At 40.5% G+C, this 27244-nt stretch overlaps 4 protein-coding genes across 6 annotated transcripts in view; 2 read left to right on the top strand and 2 right to left on the bottom strand.

Moving 5' to 3' along the window:
- The window catches only part of LOC141900631 (uncharacterized), a 55214-nt gene extending 29223 nt beyond the window's left edge, over positions 1–25991 (top strand). Inside the window, exons 1-3 of one of the 3 annotated variants that reach the window (XM_074787611.1) lie at positions 24360–24505; positions 24653–24858; positions 24999–25991. In XM_074787611.1, coding sequence (XP_074643712.1) covers positions 24789–24858; positions 24999–25981 — 1053 coding nt within the window. In that variant the 5' untranslated portion in view covers positions 24360–24505; positions 24653–24788 and the 3' untranslated portion in view covers positions 25982–25991. Of the gene's footprint in view, positions 1–24359; positions 24506–24631; positions 24859–24998 lie in introns of those variants that run through there. The other 2 variants (XM_074787613.1, XM_074787612.1) reach the window with 2 other exon arrangements.
- Positions 1–27244, top strand: part of LOC141898895 (uncharacterized) — a 116856-nt gene that overhangs the window by 65388 nt on the left and 24224 nt on the right. The window lies entirely within an intron of this gene.
- On the bottom strand, positions 488–2773 carry LOC141900633 (uncharacterized). The gene is made up of 3 exons (XM_074787614.1): positions 2758–2773; positions 2102–2392; positions 488–2008 (listed from the first exon to the last, which is right to left on the bottom strand). Exons 1-3 carry the CDS (start codon positions 2766–2768, stop codon positions 1879–1881), a joined length of 432 nt encoding a protein of 143 aa, XP_074643715.1. The 5' UTR covers positions 2769–2773; the 3' UTR covers positions 488–1878.
- Positions 26039–26862, bottom strand: LOC141900803 (uncharacterized). The gene is made up of 2 exons (XM_074787842.1): positions 26821–26862; positions 26039–26719 (listed from the first exon to the last, which is right to left on the bottom strand). The coding sequence occupies exons 1-2, from the start codon at positions 26860–26862 to the stop codon at positions 26039–26041; spliced, it is 723 nt and encodes a 240-aa protein (XP_074643943.1).

Genomic DNA, 27244 nt, shown 5'->3' with positions numbered 1-27244 from the left:
TTGTGACCTGAAAATACTAAACAGAAAATTATAAATCGAGGTCAGAATATTTTAATGGTAAAATCTAGGATTCAAAGCGATCTACATACTTTCAATATTTAGCCATCCTCTAATTGGTGATTTTCATAATGAAATTGATATCATATGAATTCTATTCAAATATTTTTCATTTTGTGAAAAATATTTTTTTCCAAATATATCCCTTTGTTGCATGAAGGCCTTAATCTATAGATATTCACTTGCAATTGGGAATATAAACTACTTAGGGACCCATAAGAGTGATCATCTTTTTGAAATTTTCAAATTTAATAAATTTTGGCATTTTTGGTCCACTCACAATTGTGACCAGTATGAAAACGAAGAACTAAAATATAACAAAATGACTTCTGACAGAACACTATTTCTTTTATTATAAAATGCTTCAAGAACTAGATTTTACATAATGGTTCATCAATTATATACAAAATATACTTGATATTACATCTACACTGTCATTTTTAGTTAGTTACATGGAAGTCATAAAAGCAATCGCTGTGTTTGTCGATGCACAAATATACGTTGCATTTCATACAGAAGAATCTGGTACATCGATTACAAGTAGGGTTTTTGCAGCGTTTAGGGACCTCAGCTAACCATTTTGGCAAATGCCCATGACCATCAAGGCGTATGTGGTCAGGCACAAACTTTGCCCTGTGTACATCCTTTTCAGATTCGATTCTCAGCACAGGTTCAGGATTGGGAACACCCAAAATTAGGCAGTGGGCAATGGCAAGTTTGAATCTGTATAACTTGTTACTCTTGGTTTGAATACTTCCATTTTTTCTGCCAATAGTCCAGGCATTTACACAACTCATATCTAATAAGTGGAAGATAATGCGTTTGTACCACTTCTTGCTGTTCATTCTAATCCGATAAAAAGACAATAACATGTCACAACGGTCAACACCGCCCATGTTTTGGTTATAGGTTTTTATAATACTTGGGCACTCAATTTCTACATGTTTATTTTTTCTTTGGCATTATACCGACGTACATACTGGGTTGGCGTGACTGAACACAAGTTTGAACCAACTGTAACAACCTTATTGTCAAACCAGGCTGTTATAACGATTCCTTAGGCTGATTGGTAGTCAAAGGAACCCCCGCCCTGTTTTTTAATTCCTTTTCACTCTTTAAGGGACATTTAGCACGCCTATTTTTACGCATCGTACAGGTCGCATGATAGCCTCGACGTTTTAGCTCTAGGAGTAGTTCTGGGGATGCAAAATAGTTGTCAAAGAAAATGTGAGTGCCTTGACGAAGGAGATGTACCAAATTCAAAACAACTTCATCACTCTTACCTATGCCTGGTTCTAAATCAGGGATCACCCTGTATGTAAAATTTGTGCATATAGCTGGATTGACCGGCTAGTCCCCTTATTTTATAGCCCCATTTTTTTGGCTTTTTTTCCATATAGACTTTGAGACTATGGTGTCCCTTGAATGGAACAATTTGCTCATCTACAGACATGAACCTTTCAGGCTCAGCATTTTTATCAAAATTTGTTTGGATTATTTTCAGCAGTGGCCTGACTTTATGGAGCCTGTCATAACCGGGTTGACCATGTTTCACCTCTAAATCATTGTTGCTAACATGGAAAACTGCAAGTATTTGTTCAAAACGATTAACCGACATGGCATTTTTTACAAGTTCTTGTTGAATATCTTGTGACCAGTAATCTCTTCGACCAGGCAAATGAACAACTGACGTGTAAATAACGATTCCAAGAACTATACGCATCTCCTGTTCACTAATTACTGGTGTTTTGTCCTTTTTTTGTTGTAACCTAAATCGGTTAGTTTCCAGTGTTATCAGTTCTATAGCCTCCTGGCCAAACATCAATAAGAAATAGTCAATTTCTGATTCGCAGTTTTTTTTATCTCACCCCTAGGCAATAATTCATTTTCTGGTAGGTCACCTGAATCTTTTATATCGGCATGCGTCCACTTCAAAACTTTTCTCTTCGGTCTGAAAGACACAAGTCAAAGTTTAGGTTATACCCCCTGGCTAGAATAAAATAAATTTAGCTGTAATTAGGCCCCATGTAAAGCTCAAACTTACTTGTTTGAAGTTGCCGCATGCCTAGCATGTTTAGCGGGTTGAGTCGGCACATCATCAGTGTTATCATCGTCTGTCTCTTTGCTTTCATCGCCATCGACAGAACCTTCAGAATTTTCATCCTCACTATATGCAGGGTCTTCATCACTATCATATCTTTCATCAGCTGAAGAGCCACTTTCTAACCGTTCGTCTTCACTTCCAGACGGTATATCACCGTCATCGTCATCATCACTGTTGAGAATGTTCTGAACTACATCATTTGTAGAAAGGCGCTGCCTTTGACGACTCAATCTGGAACATAAACAACATAGTATAGAGTAAACTCAATCTAGGTGTGCTATATAGGACAAAGGAGACATATCAGTACTAATTTTAGAATGTAATCTAATGATATACAGGTGAGAAAATACACAATAAGTCCTAGTGCATGGCTATCACAATTGTAACCATTACTTAATGCGGCTCGTGTGCATGAACGACACAATTGTGACCAAACCATAAAACAGCTCCTTTTCAAATTTTTAGTTTTAAATATACATAAAATGCATTCTGCATTGTCTTTGTGTTCCTAATAACACATTTATTTGGTTATTGACACAATTCCTGGCCTTATCAAAATTTTAGGGGACCTTAAATTTGTAGAATTTTCAACTCACCTTCCTAACATGGGCGCCGCCATCTTGGATTTCCAAAGTAGACTACCTACGCCATCTATCCATTGATACATAAACTACCAAATGTCACAATTGTGATGTATATGCATACAAAATATTCTGTTCACTGAAAATTATTTTTGGCCCCCCAAAAAAGGTAACAATTGTAACCCATATGCAACAAAGGGATATAATAGTTTTCCTGTCTACCTGTACCCTACAGAAATTTTGACGAGGACTCTAAAGAAATGTTGCCCTCAAGTACACCTGTATGACAGAATTCACTTGATTTAGCAATATGCTTCAAAATTCTTGTATAATACAATAGATTTCAAGGATTCAAAGGACTGACTTTTTTCAGTCATCCACTTCGTTTCTTTTACTTGTTTACAAGTAAGGCATGTATTGGCACACTCATGGTACAACGATCCATATTTGTATCCATGCTTACTAACAATATTATGCAGTAAAGACACCCATTTTCCTCAATCTCCATCTCCATCACAGCTTGATGCGCACCTCCACATATATTTTATAACTGACTGTTTCGATTTTCCCAACAACTCATTTCCCTTTTTCTTCAATCTCTATTAATCATTTTAACCCTTTAACTGGCAAGTATTTTTCAGGCTATGACAGATTTTGGACCTTACAATGGGAAAAATTAATAACTCAGTAGATATGAGGGATAACCCCATACTGTTTGTATTTATGAAAGCTCTTTTCACAAGCTTTCAAATGATACCATGTTTGCAAACTTTGGGGGTTACCTTCAGGGTCTGACTCCAAGGTCATCCAGATTTTTGGGCCATCCATAATCAAGCACTGTCATAAGATTCATCTCATTATGAATTATCAGCCAAACTCACTAGAGAACATCTTAAGCGCATTGGCCATTACTATTATCGATATTCTCAATTTTGGAAATCCAATTCGACCCACGTGATATGTGGATTCTATACCCCCTACTACATGCCAAATGTATGATATGTCTCTTTCCTACTTTGTTAGACATTGTAGGCCGTCTGGTGTTGCCATCTGCTCATAGGAAAATGAGTTAGAATGCTTCACTGAAATCAATACTTGACTATTCTATTCACTATAGCTAGTCTAGTCAAATCGGTCGCTAGCGACCGATTGCCGGTTAAATGGTTAAGTATCGATTTAGCAAAATGCCACATATCGAATTGATGACTTATATGAGAAAAAGTACTATTGATCACACTTTCTATTTGGATATGCCTGTCATTGACAATAGAACTGGGATTAATATCTGCATCTCCGAGGTCTTTCATCCCCCTCAAAAATCCTTCCCTGTGTAGCGTTTCGTAGTTAGAATACATTAAGAATTTAGCATGTTTCTTCATCCACATAGTACCTGAAAATACTCACCGGGCGAGTGTGTGCACTCACTCGCACCAGAGTCGATCATAGCGGTAGCGTGATCCTCTTATATGTCCTCAGAGTGTATATATGTAAATGTGTACTTATGTAATAGATGTATGTAAAATGGCGCCGCTACAAAGGGTCCGCCTGTGTCACGTAAACAACGGGAAAGATGTTTATGAAGGGGTCTACGACCACCACAGGAAGTTATGTTTGTGTGTAGAATAATAAATGACTCTCAGGCTTAACTCGACCTAACACACGAGTAAGCAATTCCCGCAACCCCGGGTGTAGATTGCTGATAGATCCAGGAACGTAACGACTGGGTCGATTCGAAAACTATCCTCCGGGAACTAAGGATCGGGCCCAACCCTATGTTAGAACCTACAGATAGCGATGCGCACCCTTCTGTTCACCCAATAACATACGGCCTCGTAGTTATACATGAACCCGAATCGACCGTATCACACACCACGTCACCCACCCCCGACGTGGAATTTCCTCGCTTGAGCCTAAATTGGATAGCGGAATAAACAGAAACCGCCCGTCACCCGAACGGGATTGCACTACGTTCCGCTGGACTCTACCATTTCCGAGAGTAAGCCTCTATACAGACCATGGACGCTCCGACCAACTCCACGGTTTTACTACCCAACATCTATTACTAAATCGTTAATACCATTACGTGCTGCGACAGCAGCTTTTATTCGTCTATCAGAAACTGACATATGTCATGCTCAAATACAAGACAGGTTCATACTCCACAAATGCTTACATACTTACAAAGGGAAAAGATAATGCGATTGACACATGCTGTTACGCTTCATACTTATACAACGAACATATAGACCGCGAACATTATACCTATATAAAATTTATTGAAACTTAAAGATACGCGCCTGAAAGCTGGTCTTAAGGACCTATATCACACATACATGAAGGCAGAATAATAGTTTGATAAAGCTATAAGCACAAGTAATGGTCAAACCCGTCTCTATATACTTAAGTATAAACGGGGAGTAACACAAGAACCCAAGGCCTGGTATCAAGAATCCATACCTAATACATAAGTATTGACGGATTATATATAGTTCAACGATCCTAAGGACAAACGAGAAACACAGGGCCCGTCAATAATACATAAGTATGGACGGTAAACGTAATGCCCAATGGCTTATGGCCATAGGTGAGGAAATCGTACTATGATTTTGCCGTAGCTTAATGCTTAACAAAGAGTAATACTCAAGACTAGTAACGTATTTACAGTAAGGGGGATTCTGTGGGCCTAAGGCCCTTAATTTCTAACTCAGAAAGAAGGAACAGAGACGAACGGGTACAAGACCCGAAACGCCGCCAGGCGGCGCTGTCCCGGACCGACTTACATCTTAAAGACGTTCTCCGAGTAACTAACTGAAAGAGAAAAACTGCGCGCCTTATATTCTGATATTGCCGACTCCGATGTGTTGCATCTTCACTCCGCGTCGCTTCACTGGTCGCTCAACAATGGCCGCCCCGTCGGATGTGCTTCCTAGGATTCTTCCGAGCCGCTTTGCTGCTGAACTACGTTGTCTTCTTATCGAAGTAATATACCATTAAAAAGGTTGGAACTTGTACTTTCCGATGATATGAAATTCGTGTTAGATAGTTCGGTCGTAAAGACAAGTGAGGTCCCGAAAGGCTGTCGTCATGCGTGACCGCGTTCGAGATCGCAGGTTTAACCGTCGAATACTCATTAGCTTTAAGGCACGAAGGTGCCGAAATCATCTTCTAGGTTTGTAATAATGATAATTATCTAAGAACTTAATTTATGTGACTAAATACTAAGGTGATATGTTATGGTGACAGTAACAAGACGTCATCGTAGAAACTTTAACTCTCCCGCTTATCGAGCGGATCATGAGGCCGGACCGGAAGTAAACAAACCGGCGAAATTGGTTCATCTACCAAACTACAACTCGTGTCGCCTAAAAAACGATGACATTAGTAGATGCTTTCACCGAGTCAAGACTTTATAATCCTCTTTCAAACGGTATCGTACATGATGACTTTCGATAATTATTTAGTGTGTAAAAGGCGAGATAAATACAGCGGCGGTACTATTTACCACCGGGAACAATTTCGGGACTAAGGAGCCGCGGGTTATCGCCGGAGTTGAAGCAAGGGGAAATGTATCTTCTGCACGGTCGCTGATAACCAAGGGGATAGAGGTATCTGTCTTGAGAAATGAAATTTTGTTACACACCCCCCTGCCAGACCGAACAAGGTCGAACAATATAGCAACAAAATTTTCTCAAGGGGAGGTGATCAACAGATTTCCAAATTGAGTCGAACGTTGAAGACGGATAATACCTCAGAAGAAGAATACGGAATTACTATTATTTTGTCAAATTCAGCGTTTATTTATTGGTTACAACAAATGTTTGTTCTGTGCGAGGTATACGCGGCATTGCGCACAGTCAACCGCATCCCCGGCGTAGCCGAGATACTTCACTTCACACCCAGGTGTTCGTGCAATAGCACATACTCTCTATTGGCGGGGGCGTCCGTCTGTGTTGAAGCATCCCGTCTCGTTGCGTTTGGTGAAAGGACGATTGGCTCTTTAGGCGGGAAACGAGGAGGTAAAACGGGGACCCGCTTCCGTTTTTTTACTGTGATAAGTTTCGGCGCTGGTTCGCCTCCCGCTCCAGCCTCGGTGACCTGTGACAAGATGAGATCCAATTTACTGGTAGAGGGAGTGGCACTAACGGGTGCCTCGATCGCCGAGCTATTATGGTACTTCATCATGTGTGACTCGATAGCAGAGGCGGGGAAAACCCCTTCACATACTTTACACGTAGGCCTGCGAAGACAAAAGAAAGGGTTAAGAGTTAAGTACACGAATATCGAACGGGACGGTGTACGACCCTTCCACTACGAGTTTTCGTTGCTACATGAGGATTAGCAGTGTCAATCGCACGAGGGACTGAAGGGGAAATGACCTCATCCGGACGAGGATGGATTTTGAGACGATCGAAGTGAACCACTTTCTCAGAGGCATTAGGCAACCGGATACGATAAGTTACGTCATTCAGGACTTGGACGATAGTACAAGGACCAACCCAATGCTTCCAAAGTTTCGGAGATTTACCGAGAGGCACGGCGGGTTGATGTAACCAAACTAACTGATCGACACGAAAAGGGTGTCCTCGAGCCTTTTTGTCATACTGGTTTTTCATGAAGACTATACGTCGACCTAAGGAGTTCCGAGTGCGGTCGTAAGCGGTGGAAATACGCTCGCGGAGTTCACGGGCATAAGAAGTTTGTTCTTGTGCAAGAGACAACGATCTTCCGGATAAAAGATCCAAAGGCGCAGGGAGCTCACGACCCAACATAAGAAAGTTAGGAGTGAAACCAGTAGCATCGTGCCTGGAGGCTCGATAAGCCATAGTTACGAACGGAAGCTGCAGATCCCAATCATCTTGACTTTCTTCAATTACTAGAGAAAGCTCCGATACTAATGTGCGATGGAATCGCTCGACGAGACCGTCGGATTGCGGGTGATAAGGACTAGTACGGGTTTGCCTTATGCGGAGGAGTTCGCATACCTCCTTCATGATTTTAGACAAGAAGTTGCTACCCTGATCGGAATGTAATTGATCAGGTATTCCAAAACGGGGGAAGAATTCACGGGTAAGAATTTCGGCTATCGTGACAGCTTCTTTGTTGGCGATAGGATATGCCTCCACCCACTTAGTGAAGTAGTCGGCTACGACAAGTATGGCGATATTACCACGGCTAGTTCTAGGGAAATTACCAACGATGTCCATGGCAACTTTTTGCATAGGGAACCCAACTACCGAGGACTGTAGAGGACCGTGATTTGGCCGAGTAGGATTTTTCCGGGAGAGACACAACTCACAATTTCTGCACCAAACGGCGACATCGCTCTTTATATCGTACCAAAAGTACCTGCCGTGTATTGCGGTCAATGTGCGCTTGACGCCAAAGTGCCCACGAACAAGGTGGCCGTGAAAATGTTCGAGCACCTCCTGTCGAAACTGCTTCGGTAAAAGTAGGATAGTCGAATCGGAGAGACCTTCCCTGTGCTTAATGATGTGAAGCAAACCATCCACGAAACGGAGGTTCTCCCAACGGGTAGAATAGAAACGGTCAGACGGGCCCTTAGAAGCAGACTCTTCGTGAGTAGGGCGGACCTTATCTTTCAACTTGCGAAGTATCCATCGGAACTCCGGGTCACAGCGCTGAGCGGACGCTAACTCTTTTTTTGACCAATGCGGAAGTAGAGAGAAACCTATCGTGGTAGTGACACTGCCGATAGTATTAACGCCTACATCGTCAGAGGGTGCGGGCGATCTACTCTTATGCTCAATCCTACGACACTGCGAACAGTTCTGACGTGATAACGCGTCGGCATTTCCGTGGTTTCGCCCGGGGCGGTGAAGGAGTTCATAATCGTACGTGCTAAGGACGGCTATCCACCGAGCTACTTGGCCTTCGGGTTCTTTAAAGGAGGTAAGCCACCTAAGGGATCCGTGGTCAGTTCGCAAAGTAAAGCGAGTACCCCATAGATAATGTCGAAAATATTTGACAAACGTGACAACGGCTAATAATTCTCTCCTGGTTACGCAATAATTGCGTTGTTCTTTAGACAACGAACGACTGGCATAAGCTATGGCTCTTTCACTACCAGCGTGTACCTGAGAAAGAACACCACCGATGCCCGTATCACTTGCATCAGTGTCAAGGATAAAAGGAATTCTCAGATCAGGATAGGCTAGTACAGGGGATGTAGTGAGCAGCGACTTCAAAGTTTCAAACGCTCGTTGACACTCAGCAGTCCAAAGGAACTCTCTACCCTTCTCGGTTAGACGATGGAGGGGTTTAGCTACGGCCGCAAAGTTCGGACAGAAAGACCTGTAATACGATGCGAGACCCATGAAAGAGCGGACTCCTGTGACTGTACGTGGAATAGGCCACTCGCTCACTGCTCTCAATTTTTCGGGATCGCAAGAAACGCCAGCTTCGGAGACGATATGGCCTAAGTATTGGACCGACGCTCGAAAGAAATGACACTTCTTAGGCTTTAACTTTAACCCAGACAAGCGGAAGCGCTCAAATACCCGTCCAAGGTTCTCTAACGTGGCATCAAGGGACGAGCCAAAAACTATCACGTCGTCTAGATAAACCAGACAGATTTCGTATTGCAACGAGGATAGGACGTTCTCCATAAGGCGTTCGAACGTGGCGCTTGCGTTACATAGGCCGAAAGGCATTTTCTTAAACTGATACAAGCCATTTCTCATCACGAACGCCGATTTTTCCTTTGCATCTTCGTCGAGCTCGACCTGCCAATAACCACTAGCTAAATCCATTACACAGAAATACTTGGCACCGTGGAGGGATCTCAGAGAATCGTCAATGCGAGGAAGGGGATACGCGTCTTTTAACGTGACTTCATTTAATCTTCGGTAATCTATACAGAAACGGGTACTGCCGTCTTTCTTGGTAACTAAGACGACGGGACTTGCCCAAGGACTGGTGGATGGCTCTATGACCCCTTTTTCGAGCATTTCTTTAACTTGACGATCAGCCTCGTCTTGTTTTACCTGGGGCAGACGACGGGGTCGCTGTCTAACGGGACGAGCATTACCAACGTCGATAGTATGCTTTATACCCTTAGCGGTACCAAGATCCATATCGTATTGGACGAATATGTCCGAATAATTTGAAATCACCTCGCGAATCTTCGCAGCGTCTTTATCATTAAATCCTTCAGAACTGCGTTCAATTAGATCTGTAAGGTGATCAGGGGTGTTGCAATTGATATGATTAACTGAATGCGAATCTGAAGAGTCAGGTACGTCTTCGCCTGACGGAGCGTCATCGAGGCTCGCAATTGAGACCATGGAAGCAATAGAACAACCCTGGGGGACGGTGACTGGATGGTCCGTTGAGTTGAACACTCGAACGGGAATTGCATGAGTTTCGGTATCCACAAGGCAGCGGGCAACCATCAGACCGTCAGTGATATTACTAGAAATGCGAGGTTCGACTAATGCCCACTTGCTATAGGCTTCGATATCCATAGCCATGCCCGCGATTAACGCTTCCGAACGGGGGCCTATAACTACTCTCTGACAAGAGGAAACAATATTGAGACAAGCTCCGTTACTGGGAGATTTTGCATGAAGTTGCTCATTGCCACATATGAGGGTCCGGCGTTTAGGAAAGATCTGACAGTCAAAGAAGGATAGGAAATCCATGCCTAAAATGACATCTTCACTGATATCTGCGACCACGAATTTCCCAATGTACAGGTTTTTGGAACAGCTTTACTTCAACATTCGTGTGGCCTAACGAGCGAATGGGAGTTTTATTAGCTGTTAGGAGGTTTAATGAAGTATCCAACAAGGGGGGCGAAGACGTATGTTCACCCAGCCGGTAATAGCAGTTATGATTTAGGATAGACACTGATGCTCCAGTGTCCACAAGGCAATTGAGTTTAACACCTTCGACTATTATAGGAAGTCTCAAAGAATCTTTTACTATGGGTTTCTCTGTCTCGTGCATTTGTGTAGTGGGAGATAAGTCAGCAGCAGGGCTTACTCCCGCTTGACCCGCTGACGGAAGTTTCCCGACCTATCAGGACAATTACGTCTGAAATGGCCCATCCGATCGCAATTAAAACAACGAACGGTAGAAAGATCACGAGGTCCAGCATTGGGTATGGAAAGCTTGGATACAGCCTTGGTCAAATCAGCTACTTGCCCCCGTAGCTGGTCTAACTCCGTAGACTCATTTTCTCTGCCGGTTACGTTCTTAACAAATATCCTTCCCCCAGTTAATCGTTCTTGCTCCAACTTAGCATATCCCTCAAGCTCCACTGCAAGAATAATGAGCTCATCTAAGGACTGACATTTGCTCATGAAGAGCTTCATTCTAAGATCACTATCATCCAATGCATCAAGAAAGTGTGTCCGCAAAAGTCGGTCATGTTGCAACATATCCATACCTGGATATGCACGGTTAGAAAGGGTTATAAGTGCCTGGCCGAGCTCACGAAGGGACTCGTTCCTACGACGTTTACGATTACGTATTTCAGCCAGATAGAGCTCCGATTGATTGCTAGCTCCGAATCTGTTATGCAAAGCCTGTACAAGACGCGAAAAATCCCTCTGGTCGGAGAAAGGTAAGGAACAAGCCAACTGACGAGCCGCGCCCTTAAGATGAGTGAAAAGCATAGCCGCCTTCATAGAATCGTTCCATTGATTCACCTCGGATGCGGTAATGAAAACCTGGAGGTAGTCCTCCCATACACCTTCACCAGAATATGACTCGGGCTCTACCGCACGGAACTGAGGCCGACCAAGAGAGAAAGAATCACGATCCTGCCGACTAAACGACGTAGAGGCATTATCTCCACCGTCGCTATTAGAAGGGAAAGAATGCAAGGGGGACTGCAAAGGGAATGATACCGGGATATTCGTATTATCCCCGGTATCAAAATGCACGGACAGGGGACTATTATTGCTCCGACCACGGTCGGTACTGCCGACCCCAAGGCTATCGCCGGGTAGAGAAAGTTCGCCGTCACGCATTGCAGCATCGTGACTTCTACTTCGGGACACTGCCGGTGTCCTCTTCAGACCTCGCGTATTAGGACGTTTAGACGCTTCACTAGCCATCACAGCAAAGGAATTCTGATACAAGAAAAATCAAACCATTAGATAATGCAAAGGAATGACAGACTCACTACCTTAGGGAAGGGACTGTAAACGATAAAAGGAGTATGTAAGCATGAGTAACCTAAACGTACTGAGCATGACCATTTACAACACTGGTAGTTCTGATGTAGATGGCACATTTATTATCCCACCGCTGCCACCAATTTTGTAGCGTTTCGTAGTTAGAATACATTAAGAATTTAGCATGTTTCTTCATCCACATAGTACCTGAAAATACTCACCGGGCGAGTGTGTGCACTCACTCGCACCAGAGTCGATCATAGCGGTAGCGTGATCCTCTTATATGTCCTCAGAGTGTATATATGTAAATGTGTACTTATGTAATAGATGTATGTAAAATGGCGCCGCTACAAAGGGTCCGCCTGTGTCACGTAAACAACGGGAAAGATGTTTATGAAGGGGTCTACGACCACCACAGGAAGTTATGTTTGTGTGTAGAATAATAAATGACTCTCAGGCTTAACTCGACCTAACACACGAGTAAGCAATTCCCGCAACCCCGGGTGTAGATTGCTGATAGATCCAGGAACGTAACGACTGGGTCGATTTGAAAACTATCCTCCGGGAACTAAGGATCGGGCCCAACCCTATGTTAGAACCTACAGATAGCGATGCGCACCCTTCTGTTCACCCAATAACATACGGCCTCGTAGTTATACATGAACCCGAATCGACCGTATCACACACCACGTCACCCACCCCCGACGTGGAATTTCCTCGCTTGAGCCTAAATTGGATAGCGGAATAAACAGAAACCGCCCGTCACCCGAACGGGATTGCACTACGTTCCGCTGGACTGTACCATTTCCGAGAGTAAGCCTCTATACAGACCATGGACGCTCCGACCAACTCCACGGTTTTACTACCCAACATCTATTACTAAATCGTTAATACCATTACGTGCTGCGACAGCAGCTTTTATTCGTCTATCAGAAACTGACATACGTCATGCTCAAATACAAGACAGGTTCATACTCCACAAATGCTTACATACTTACAAAGGGAAAAGATAATGCGATTGACACATGCTGTTACGCTTCATACTTATACAACGAACATATAGACCGCGAACATTATACCTATATAAAATTTATTGAAACTTAAAGATACGCGCCTGAAAGCTGGTCTTAAGGACCTATATCACACATACATGAAGGCAGAATAATAGTTTGATAAAGCTATAAGCACAAGTAATGGTCAAACCCGTCTCTATATACTTAAGTATAAACGGGGAGTAACACAAGAACCCAAGGCCTGGTATCAAGAATCCATACCTAATACATAAGTATTGACGGATTATATATAGTTCAACGATCCTAAGGACAAACGAGAAACACAGGGCCCGTCAATAATACATAAGTATGGACGGTAAACGTAATGCCCAATGGCTTATGGCCATAGGTGAGGAAATCGTACTATGATTTTGCCGTAGCTTAATGCTTAACAAAGAGTAATACTCAAGACTAGTAACGTATTTACAGTAAGGGGGATTCTGTGGGCCTAAGGCCCTTAATTTCTAACTCAGAAAGAAGGAACAGAGACGAATGGGTACAAGACCCGAAACGCCGCCAGGCGGCGCTGTCCCGGACCGACTTACATCTTAAAGACGTTCTCCGAGTAACTAACTGAAAGAGAAAAACTGCGCGCCTTATATTCTGATATTGCCGACTCCGATGTGTTGCATCTTCACTCCGCGTCGCTTCACTGGTCGCTCAACAATGGCCGCCCCGTCGGATGTGCTTCCTAGGATTCTTCCGAGCCGCTTTGCTGCTGAACTACGTTGTCTTCTTATCGAAGTAATATACCATTAAAAAGGTTGGAACTTGTACTTTCCGATGATATGAAATTCGTGTTAGATAGTTCGGTCGTAAAGACAAGTGAGGTCCCGAAAGGCTGTCGTCATGCGTGACCGCGTTCGAGATCGCAGGTTTAACCGTCGAATACTCATTAGCTTTAAGGCACGAAGGTGCCGAAATCATCTTCTAGGTTTGTTATAATGATAATTATCTAAGAACTTAATTTATGTGACTAAATACTAAGGTGATATGTTATGGTGACAGTAACAAGACGTCATCGTAGAAACTTTAACTCTCCCGCTTATCGAGCGGATCATGAGGCCGGACCGGAAGTAAACAAACCGGCGAAATCGGTTCATCTACCAAACTACAGCTCGTGTCGCCTAAAAAACGATGACATTAGTAGATGCTTTCACCGAGTCAAGACTTTATAATCCTCTTTCAAACGGTATCGTACATGATGACTTTCGATAATTATTTAGTGTGTAAAAGGCGAGATAAATACAGCGGCGGTACTATTTACCACCGGGAACAATTTCGGGACTAAGGAGCCGCGGGTTATCGCCGGAGTTGAAGCAAGGGGAAATGTATCTTCTGCACGGTCGCTGATAACCAAGGGGATAGAGGTATCTGTCTTGAGAAATGAAATTTTGTTACACCTGTCCATACCCTGGTGAATTAAGCATCATCGCAATAATGATTACCCAATCAAAGTTCCTGTAATTCACTCCATGTAGCTTGGCAAAGGTGGTAACAACACCCTTCAATGCCAACTTTTTTCGCCAAAATCACTTTTTATTACATTATCAATGCCTTCTAGAAATCGAAAATAACATGGTAGCTGTGCTATCAAATCACATTAAATATTTTCTACATCTATGTTTGGATTTGCGCTGCATAAGATCGTAGACCAGGGAAGCTGAATGGTCACCAACAGGTGTTTGGATTACATACAGTTGCAAGTATTGGGGTGGTGCCATAGAGAAACATCATATCCATGAACATCATATAATCAACTGTTTATCAGACTCCAGTTGTCATACAGCAAATATCACCATGCATTTTCATTCCTAGTTCTATTCCATATGCCATCTATTACAAGATCGTGAAGAGTAGCTGGACTAGAAGGTAGTATATCTGCAGTATGATGATTATGCAACACATCTTCTTGCAGAAATCTTGTGGAAGTTAACAGCATGCTGGCTTCTTCGTCCGTGCTTAGAACTTCTGCATATACAGTACTTGGTTTAGTAGCAGTGGTAGTAGCCTTAGTTTTCATGAGCTGTTTGGCATTTGAAACTTTGATTTTACCAATACTTGAGCATGGCTGTGATCTGTTACCAAAACCAATTAACAGGCCTTGCTGCTTTGTTTTGTGCATCTCCAGTATAAAGATGAAGCAGTTGTAGTGACGACACATAATAGGCCTGCGTTAACTAAGGGTAGAAACTAAAACACAAACTAGAAGACTGTAGTGAATTATATGAAATTCTAGGACAGACACTCGCAGTTACTAAAACGGGTAAATTAGGGACAAAAACAAAAGTTCACTTTGGCAAAAAGGCAACCATCCATATTTGTTATCTTATTCTTCTATGAATTCATGTTTACTCATTGACTAATTTCTACATCAAACTCTTGAAAACTTTATGCAGTCGATGCTATGTGATAAACACTGACTCATTGCTCTATTGTGGCTTCAACAGATTGCAACATGCCCCTTATTGCAAGGCCATAATAATTCTGAAGTACGTCTGTTTTGACATCACTTAGTCCACCCATTTCCACTTATCTACCATTTAAACAGCTTCTATGGCATATTCATCCTGAAAATCACTCTGCCTTCATAACCAATCATATTGTCATCCATGGACAGCTCTGTGTGGGGCATAGTACTTGTTGAAATTTTCCACCAATTTCTCAATGCGTGGATGAATTTTTTCACCACGAGCTGGATTGTTTGGATCAGAATTGTTGAAAAATGGGGCATGCAAATCCCACGATGTTGACCAGTATTTTCTGACTTCCAGGAAATCTACAAGGGCCAAATTCAATCCATGTATTTCATTGGCATCCATCGGTGCACTTAAATGGGGTTTCAACTGATTCACTAACATTATCGCAATCATTTGGTCTGGGGGTTGCTCGTGGAGCCATCCAGATTATATTTTGCCTAACATGACATTCACGTCATCCAATCCCTATCTTGATCTTCGTTGCAATTTACTATGCCAGGCTGCCCTGTCCGATGATTTGAGTTTTGCTGTCCCCTGGCTTGCCCCATCACTCGGTTCCTTGGTGGGCATTCATTTTCAGTTGACTCACCACTGATCAATGACATTTTATGGGTGACTGGTGCAGTGTTGTCATCATTTTCACTGTCAGAATTGGTTGGGTCTATGACATCACTGTCAACATGATTGTCAGTTTTATCATCATTGTTTTTCACTAGATTCATCATCTCCATCCTCTACATATCGTAGTATGAGGTCCCTGGTTTGATTGCCTTGAGTACCTTTGACAAGATGCCATAGAATAGTATTGCAGTATTACAGAGTAGGCTGTATTATTGTACTACTGGTTATACAGCACGCATTCATACACTGAGGGGTCAAGCACAGTGCACATACAGTGAGTGTTATTGAAGTAGGAGTGACTGTACGATCGATAACACTTAAATATGCTGCTCTATCAGACAACTAAACATATGCGGATACATTTGCGATCTATTGAATTTTTCAACAGCAGCAAGTCTAGTGGTGCACGTGCCACGCATTAAGGAAAAAGCTCATGGTGCACCTCGTGCGCCTACGACAGCAAAAAGGTGAACCTATTCCATGCATAGAATTTTCACAAGATCAATGATACTGTCTGTACATGTTGATTTAGCCAAATGACCGCCAGAATCACAGTTTTTTCGTTTCTCCAATAACTGTTGCTACAGTGTTTCCCATACTGCTGCCATTTCTGAAGGATATACGTTTACTGGTTCCACTCCCGTGAAACTCCCATGAGTATTTTTGTGATTTGTTACCTTCTGAAGATCTAATTTCATACAGAAGTGCCAAAAGTGAAATATGAAATTGTGTTTTCTTACCTTAGTTGTCAAGACATCAATCTTTGTAAACAGGGAGAACGAAGATTGGAAAGTGACAAAGCTGAATTTTCATGTGAACGAGCTATGTTCCTCCTAATATTTCTTTACGAAGTTTACTTAATAAAATCAGCACTAATAGCAAAACCATACGAGTCTGAAGTAGTATTAAACGATTCCGAATTACGGTATACTACTCGATCATGTCATAAAACTCATGGAACGATTGTAGATGGTAAACCGGCGGTTCGAGATCCACTAGTTGACCACAGTTTTTAGTGGCTTCGGTAATTTTATATGCTTGACCAGAATTAATAAGTCTTTGGCTTATGAGTAATTCTCGCTAGTTAAAGATAAACCTTCAATCACCAATTTTGTGTCTTTAGTTAACATTTTTAGTGGCTAAATATTTCCATGTAACTCAATGTATGTCATGATGAAAACTTTATGCAGTCGATGCTATGTGATAAACACTGACTCATTGCTCTATTGTGGCTTCAACAGATTGCAACATGCCCCTTATTGCAAGGCCATAATAATTCTGAAGTACGTCTGTTTTGACATCACTTAGTCCGCCCATTTCCACTTATCACCTATCTATCTGACAGGTTCTTTCCATGGTAATATGTTTTTAGCACTCACAAATGTGCTCTGACACGTTTTGTACATGCATTCCCTCTTGGTAATTTCAATAGCGGATCGGTTTGGCTTGATTTCACAAAGCTTGTTAAAAGTTTGCTATTTGAGCTACCTTTGTAGTTAATCTTACAGTTATGGGTAACCTTCCATTTATAAAAGTCAGCAGTTTCTGATCTTTTTCCTATTCCTTGCATGACAGGCACAAATCTGACAATACCTCAATGTCTAAACATATCATCTAGTGACAAACTAGTGCAACTCCATTGTGTTAACTATGTCCCCTTTTTGCCACGAACTGTCTACTGAAACATCAATGTCGTAGTAGATTTGATTGCCAAAGATTGAATAAGTGAACCTGCCTTAAGTTTATCCAAGTCTTATTTCGGGACAAATTGAAATGGAATAATAGGCATTCTTTAAATCAAGAGATACCATAACACAACCCAGAGTCATTAAATTCAGAACAGTATTCAACGAATTCATTGTAAAACGACAATATTTGACGAACTTGTCAAAGTGAGTGAGATTCAAAATTGGTCTAGTTCCAGAATCCTTCTTAGGAACAACAAATATGCTCGAAATAAATTGACCTTGAGATGGAGAGGCTAACTCCATAACTCCTGTGTAGAAATTCAGATAATATTTCTATTGCGACTGCTCTTTATTGGAAAAGAAAATAGTTCTTACTATCGTCAGGGAAGAAGGCAAATTATCTAATCATTAAAAGCATTCACCTCGACCACAACTATTCTTCACTTACAAACCCACATTTTAAAGAAACAAAATCACCAAAAGAATATTTTGCAAATATATGGAGAACATTGCCAATTATGGTGAAACGTTATCGACCTTCGAAGTAAATCATCCGTCGAATGTTTGTTAAAGACCTATCTCATCTCCACTTATAGTAACCTAACTGATTGCAATAATATCAGCTGCTATAACTGTCGTGTAAGATTATTGAAGTCCCCAAACTGTATGATTAATGATAAATCAAGCAATAATAAACATAGTGATAGGCCGTTGTAGTTCTATGGCGAGAATATCTTCTAGTGCCTTAGGCGCTCGCTGTGCGTTGATCAAATTGACGATGAATCCTTCAATCTCTTTAAACCAATTATTATGGTATTTAATTATCAATGTTTTTTGGAAAGATGTTGTTGATACATGCATACACTTTTTCATCTCCGTCGCGCCAGGCTTTGTTTTGCTGTGTAGGGTTGACTGTGGTCTACTAAGTACACGTTCATGGAACCTCGTCACACCGAACACGGGAGGGCAGAAATATGTTTGTCATAGCTCTTATTTGTTAACTAATAAATAGTAAAATTCCAAAAGATGTTATGACAAGATTCCACTGTGGTTGGAAAGAACGTAGTAGACAAGAAATGGAAAAGGCTTAAACAAAAAGATGAAATGAATATGATTTATTAGATAAGAGAAATATTTACAAAAAAAGTGCCATCATTTTTCATTGAACACTGGGGTTCGCTTTCCTTTGAATCGTTGAAATAAAGAGAGATACAATATATGATATTAAGTATCCTATTGATATGATAAATTGAACATAAACAGTTTAAATAGAGTATGAATAAAATAGTAATAGTGATAATCTACCGCGGTATGTGTTTCGCACTTCGAGTGCTAATTAAAATGCTCACTGAACGTAGTCGTAGCTGTAAAATGTAAGTAATGTGCGAGCTACTTCACAACTTAAGCGATCTCCTCGACTTCGCTGGCTTTTTTTCGGAGCGTCCAAGTGCGAGGCGGCGGATGATGGTGCAGCTTCCGAGAGCGACGACTCTGCGGATGCACTTTCAACGTCCGAGGGCCCAGGCAAGGCGGTTGATGGTACAGATACCAAATGCGTTGACTCTGCTACACTACTTACACTACAATGCAGAATTGGCAATCTGAAATGAAAATGTAGAAATAGAATCTACAGTTCATATAAATCATGTCCGGTGCATGAGTCCGAAAAGGTTCTTACAGATAAATCTATATAAGCATGATTTCAAATATTGCTTTCAGAATAAAGTTGCCAGATTGCAATCGTCGACGTGGAGGGGGTAAAGATATAGTCTGCCATTTATTTGCAATAAATGTTTATTGAATTGAATAGGATATCTATAGATGGCAGCACTATTTAGACAATTTTGTTTACAAATGGCGACAGTCAAGTTATTTGGACGAATGATGAAGAAAGCCTCATCTAACTGGTCGATCGACCATGTACTTACGATGATTTGCATATCTCTGTTATAACATTTCCTTCCAATGTTATGTCCACATTAACTGGAAGGTGGTATTGTGATTCCATGACTAATTCTAAAATACCAGGTGTGAATTCAATAATGTTGTCATCCACGATTAACTGCTTTTCCTCGTCATCTATGTCAGTCAAAACGCCGTTTCTGTAGTTAGACTGTTCTACCTTGAAGTAACAAATAGAAATGCTTGTAGGTACATAGTTGGTGGTGAAAGGGGTGCAATGAAAACATTACAGGAGCTAGATTTATAGACAGGAATTATCTTTTACCAGGGTCCAGGGAGGCTGACTGAATTCATTTTCAAGCCCCTAGGTTAAAGATGATACCATAATAGTGGGAATATATAATAACTGCAGGGAGCTGGTGTCCACTGCAAGCACTTCATGCGAGGTAATTATTAGAGTTATTTGTTTCGATAAGTTCTGGGCCTGGTTTTGTAGACTGGTATTAGCCTTTGGTGATGGTAGACCCTTCCCAGAATTTGGCCACAATATCATTTGTGCCGTCGGACACAAACACATCTGTTCTTTTTCCAGAACTTTGGAACACCTGGAGATGAGAAAAATGCCTATCAAATATGATATATTACTGCAGGGGATTGTGCTAAAACGCCAAATATAGCAGGGCCTCTAAAGACAATGGTTGAAAAATTGATAGTTGATAATCTGGTGGATTAAAAATGTCACTTATAGTCACTTATATGTCAGTAAATGCCATTTTTCTACAGTTAAAACGTAAACCTACTACAGAGCGACAGGCCCTTGAGCATGAAGGAAAAGTGATAAATAGATGAGAATATTTATGTAGTACTCACTTTTTCGACTTTGCCCTTGATGGTGACTCTTCTCTTTTTTGGACTGGACAGAGTCTCCAAAATAGAAATGGATGGAGGGTTTGTTAAAGCCAACATAATATCATCATTGATGGGAAAAGGAGACCCAATGAAAACCTGAAAGAGCAGGGAGAAAGTTTTGAAAGCAATGTCTTGGCAATGGGACAATCAATTTCAAATAGTTTGCCCTTTTTTAGATCACGATTAAGAAATACAATTTGACAAACTATGAAGGAACAAAATAATAAAAACTGTTTCATACCTTAGGTGATTGTCCAATTGAGATATTCAGAATACCAGTTTCGTCATCTTCTCTGGCGCGATGTCCCTTCGCTTTGATGTATTTTCAATATATACTACGCATGCGAATGCATCAGTCACACATTTGATGTCCATGTTTGCTTGCCAGGCTCTCAATAATGCAGGATTGTATTGATTTACCCAACATTCATTTGGTTCTCTTTTCAACACGACACCACTTTTACGCAATAAACTACAAAAGGCTTCTTCAAACATATCCTGTGTGATACCAATTGATCTGAATAATGATTCTGTTGTTGTTAACTCAGTTCCCTCTGTATTCATCATTTTCCACACAGTTCCAAGTATCTCTTTAGCTCTAGCTGGGGTCATTGCATTCATAGCTGCATCATGTTGTATTTGCTGAATTTCTTCATCTGGTTCATCGCTTGTTGGAGGGGCTTCATATTTCATCTGAGTTAGAAATGTTTGTAGGGATGGATTTCTGGGGAAATTGAACCTGCATACAGTACCTTTTTTACGACATGTTTTAGAATGTCTTTTACTATGCATTTGGACACTGGTGACAACCTCATGCAATTCAGGATCTTCGGATTCTTCAGGCAATCTGCAGGTTATGTATCTATCTACAAACTCAGTGCCATCAACGTCATCATCTTTTACCCATATCAAAGCATGTACATGTGGGCTGCTCTGCATCTGGAATTCCACCCGATAAAAGTAGTCCCTTATTTCACCAATAGGTTGTGCAGGGGACTTGATAACAGTGTTAAGGAACGTACGAAATCTATGATCAAACATCCTGGCTGCAATTACTGGGTTTCGTCTCAATATACCACATTTCTCGGACCATGACATGTCTCTTACTGGCTTATCACAACCATCAACTCGCATTATAGCCTCTAAATGGTCCTCCCATCTCATTTCAGCTGCAGAGAATGACACAAAGAATGTTGGCACACCTAATTGTCTAAGCCAGCAAGTCTTTTTGAGCAGCTTCCCAGATAGGTTCCTCTGATAGGTTTTAAAAACTTATAACCGTCATTATGTTTCAACAATTCGTTCATATTTTCAATGTTTTTCAAAGTATTCAAGTCAATATTCAAACTTTTCTTACCATCTTTCACTCCTTTCCGCAATGCAATTGAGACATTTGAGTTGACCTGGTTGATTTCAGACAAAAACTGTGCATAAAATATGTAATCTGTTTCGCGAGAATCTGGGGTCGGCATTCATTAAACGTGTGTGTAAGTAGCGTGATAAAGTAATCCTGTGTCCTCGAATATCATGATATGTAAATCTACCGGTCGGAAAGAGAGTGGGGATACACCTGGCCTCATTCTCAGTATCAGTCAAAATCTTTATTGGGCTATCATCTTCAGCAGGAGCCACACACAAAATGTCATTGAAATGTGCGTCAAGAATTTCCTGGCCGATATTAATTGGTTGCAGGCAGGAATTCATGTACATTCCATGCAGATTTTGACATCAGTTTCTTCCTGGCAGTTGACATCGTTTTGTCCTTGTGCTGTGGAATTGTTGTCAAGATCGGGCAGTTCTTCAGTTTCAATTGTTTCTGTATCTAATATCTCATCCTCAAGTGATTCTCTCTCAGATCTTCAGTGACTTCTTCAAATGGGTTATTCCACTCATAGTTTAATTTCACATCACGATAATGTGGATTAATTGATTTCAATGTACACAACGCATCCATTATCTTTTTCTGCTCAACGAATTAATACTTGTTATGTCCTTTGAATGTAAGTTTTCGTTTCAATTTGACCTTCATCATTTGATCATCCGAATAATTTCGCTGTAATATGTCGTTGTTTTTTTTTTACATTGCTCGGTACACATACGACTGGCCCATGAGATCCGTGCTGACCTTGCTTCGGTAAAGCTATCATTTTAATGAATGGTATGTTAATTGAAACGAGATGAACTTCTAGCGAATTCAGTTGTGTAAGCGTATCGGGAATACTTTCTAATTGCAAGTTATTAACAGCAGCTTTACAAGGTACTATAGCTGACAGTAATTTACTGTGGCAACAATGACATATCCATGATTTTCCCTTTCAAGGTACATGACTGAGAGCAAGTATTGCTACATGTATGTAGATAGGTATTTGTTATAAATTCTCGCGCAACAGCTGAGTGTTTGGAACTGCGAGTACTATACATGCTAACATCCAATCTTTTCACTTGATTTTGAAAAAGTAGACGTTGACAAACAGCACATACATATTCAGGGTCTCTCTTTGCTGTGTCCCGAAATATTGATATGACATAATTGACGTCCAATTTCTTCACCTTTTCATTTTCCCGCCTCAAATTATTTTGGCCTTTGATAGTATTTTTGAATATCGGGTCGTGTGCATACCTATCTATACTGCGGGCCTTCACAATATGTTGATGGTCCAAATTAGTTTTGTATTTGTCAATGCTGTAGCATTTGACCCTTTCTTGATGCTGAATGTCCTTTCAATATTTCTCAATACTGTACGTCTTAACTTGGTCTCGATGCTAAGTGTCATTCTGATATTTTGCAATACTGTATATCCTGACTTGGTCTCGATGCTGAGAGTCACTTTTATATTTCTGTATACTGAACGCTTTCTCCTGGTTTCAAAATTCATCATCCTGCAGGGGCGGATACAGGATTTCTGAAAGGGCTGGGTTCACCAATCTTCTGAAGGGCACTGTCCCAAAAAAGGGCACAAAGACGAGGCTTGAGTCTTGATGTCCTTTTGATAAATTGTTGCAGTTTAAGACGTTTTTTTCAGCTATTACAGTCAAATAGAATCAAACAAAGCCACGATACATTGAACTAAATCGATTTCTATATCGATGACTATAAAATCAAAATGACTCCACGTAATGTGGACATGGACGTTTAAACTAGAAGGAGGGCGCACCAGCCTGGTTCAAAGGAATCAACTGTATTTCTGACGCTACTTGTCAGCGCAGAGTAAACACTTCACACATCTCTGTCTATAACGTAATCCCATCTACCTGCGCGCGGATGCGTGTAGCTGCGGCTGTGATCGGTAATGTCCGGTTATTTCCGGAATAGCTTCGGGCATAATCGGTTAATTCCGCTGAAATCCGATGTCAGTTCGTTGACGTATATCCTTGGTTACGCTGTCAGTTTTAGACATTCGATGATGGCGGTTGGTTTAGATCAAATTTTAGATGACTTGGAAGACACTTTGTGCAATTATTCTGAACAGGACTTCACTCAATTTATTGGCCAAGATACGTTCAATCTCGAGATTACAACCAAAACGAATATAGAGTGCCAATGAGGTTCCCGTCAATCCAGCTATCACGATAGATGGCGCGCATAACAGCGGGTCGCTTAACTATAGATGCAGTATATACTAGATCTAGTAGAATTCAATATAGATCCTAGAAATTCCAAGAAATGTATCACATAATTGCCACTAGATGCCGCCACGATACGGTTCATGTGTAAACTGAGGTTCCTTGAACACATCAATATAGAATTCTATAGAAATTTCTCATGATAATAGTTCAAATTCTGTCAAAATGCCAATATATTGTTCGGTGCCTTTGTGCAACGGTAAAGGAGGTCACCAATTTCCATCAAAAGATTTAGAATTACGACAAAAGTGGATATTAGCAGTGAAAATGGCAACCTGGCAAGTGGGCTAAAGTATGTAAATTACATTTTGACGTACATGATTATATTCGGAGCACTAAAGAAGGTAGGATATGCAACTATGGTGTTTTAATTCTGTAGTCAGTTTCAAATGGTGTATTTTTTGTAAATTATTGTAAATAAATTCGTAAATTAATATTTATTTAGGCTATATTGTCTGTGATGAATTCATCATTTGTATTTTATTTTTCAGGGAATGATGTTGTACATCAAGTCTTAAAACCAGGTGCGGTCCCACACATTTTCTCTTGGAAAAAACACCAAATGTGTCTCTGTCAGAGAGAAAGGAAAGAGCATATAAAAGACAGAAATTAGAAGAAAAGCGCGAGATGGAAGCCCTTATATCTTGGCAGACTGAATGTGAGCCTATAGAAATAGAGGTCGAAACTTTTGAAGAAGGTGGGTTTAATAAATTTTGATTTATACTTACCTGCAAACAGTATTATAATTTATGGATAATTCATTTTGATTCAAATTACATTAATCTTGAAGTTGGAATAGAAATTGGATTTCATAGAACTTTAAATTGAATTTTTCAGGTGAGACTTCAAAAACAAGCTCAGTTTTCATTCAAACAGAAGAAGTATCAACTGTGGAAGTAATGACGCAAACTGAAAAAAAACCGGGAATGAAGGCTTCGGACTATATGTTTAATGATGAGGCATTCCATTATTATACAGGAATGAACAGTTATGAATTCTTTCGATTTTTATTGGGATCATTTGGCCAAGTTGTGAATGAACTGAGATATTATTATCAAAATAAACCTCCATTAGCGATTGAGGACCAGTTCTTTCTAACACTTACAAAGTTAAGGTTGGCTCGGCCACATTATGAACTTTCTCTTATGTTTGGATGCTCTGAGAAAGAAGTAAAGAACATATTTGTGACATGGATAAATTTCTTACACTTGCATTTCAAGGAGATAAATTGGTGGCCATCACGAGACATTGTAAAATTCTACTCGCCAGTAGATTTCAGGCGCAAGTATCCTACCACCAGAGTTGTTATCGATGGCACCGAGTGTCCAATAATGAAGCCGAAACAACCGGTTGGCCAGCAAGCAACATACTCAACATATAAAAACCGAAATACAGTTAAGGCTCTGATAGGCGTAACTCCGGGTGGGATGGTCAGTTTTGTGTCAGACATTTATGGTGGATCAGCGAGTGACCGACAGATTTGTGAGCGTAGCAATCTCCTACAAATCTGTGACCCTGGAGATTCGATAATGGCTGACAAAGGGTTTAACATGCAAGATTTATTCGTTCCAGTAAATGTCGCCATCAATATCCCAGAATTTTTTAAGAAAAAAAATAGAATGTCAGCCTCATCAGTACTACAAGACAGAAAAATTGCGAGTAAAAGAGTACAAGTCGAAAGAGTGATAGGACTGGCAAAGACATTCAAAATCCTAAAGCAGCCTATGAACAATACAGACTCCGAACTAGCAGATCCCATTATAAGTGTATGCTTTTTCTTATGTAACTTTAAGTCGGCTATAGTTCCGAGAGATGCCTGAAAAAGTTTAAGAGCCAGAAAATAAGACATAATTTTCATGTACATGTATTTATACTTTTTAGAAATTGTATTTCGATTCACAATGGTAAAAGAATCTTTCAATCAATGCTGGTTTAAAGAACTTTACATAAAAATCATCTAATTTAAGAAGCATGCTGTTTATAAATTCTTGGTCATAATTCACATCAATAATTTTCATATCTTTCAGTGTATAAACTACAAATTTACATAATTTTCTTTCTGTACAATACAACTGGCCTTGTATTTGATAATAGTAATCATGAGTTTCCTTTAGGCTTAGTTCTCCAGTGTTTTTAATGTATAAATAAGGTACAGATTTTGGAGTGATTTTTAATTGTCTTGCGCTAAATGGGCATTTAACTTCAATCACAGCATTTGAATTGAGAATACGATCAGGAGAAGCGGCTAACATGGGGCGTTCGATTGAAACAAAAATACCGCATGAATCTGAAGTTTTCCCGGTTTCTGCTTCAAATTTTCTAACAGCTACATTTTCATATTTCTTGCCATGATTCGTTGCTAATGAAGTAAATTCTGTATCGCCAAATAATGAGTTAAGTAATTTTTCGATGTCCCTTCTTTCAGTTGCCTTGCATATAGTTCCAAATGTAGATGATGTTATTCTGTATTGTCTTTGTTCTTTCCACAATTTGCTAGAAGATTGTAATTTTGTTTTTGACTGAATGTCTATGATATCGTCAGCAGTTATAGATGAGACCTAAAATTAAGAATTACATTTCTTATGTAAAACATGTTTTATTCTATTAAAGATAACTACACGCCATAGGTGCTATTAATTTTTAATCAAATTGTACTTACTTTGATTTTTTGTAGAAAATCTTCTTCCATGGTTTGCTTCATGTAGTCATGGTCACAAGCACGTAAATTGGCTGGTGGAAATAAATTTAGGACTGGTAATCGATGGCTGGGGTGGAGGGCTTGATAATTGATTACTGAATTCCTGAGATTCTGTTCGGTCGTTCCAACATTACGCCATTTGGTTGGTCTTGGATCAAAAACCACTGGGGGATTTTCTTTCCCGCGTATGGCTGCCAGATTGCAAGCCTTCACTGGGGATCCCTTGAGAGGCTTAGCCTTGTGGAAGGTTTGAAGCACCTGAAAAGAATGAAATTTCCATCAGTTGTGGCAAAAATATAAAATTGTCAAATACCCTTCAAAAAATATTAACTCCAATCAAAAAAGGAAGAAATACATACCTGAGTACATGTCAATTCAGTTAAGA

This window comes from Tubulanus polymorphus, chromosome 2 (genome assembly GCF_964204645.1).
Source record: "Tubulanus polymorphus chromosome 2, tnTubPoly1.2, whole genome shotgun sequence".
NCBI classification, from domain to species: domain Eukaryota; kingdom Metazoa; phylum Nemertea; class Palaeonemertea; order Tubulaniformes; family Tubulanidae; genus Tubulanus; species Tubulanus polymorphus.
Note: the sequence above shows the minus strand (reverse complement) of the source record. Positions and strands in the feature narration are given on the sequence as shown.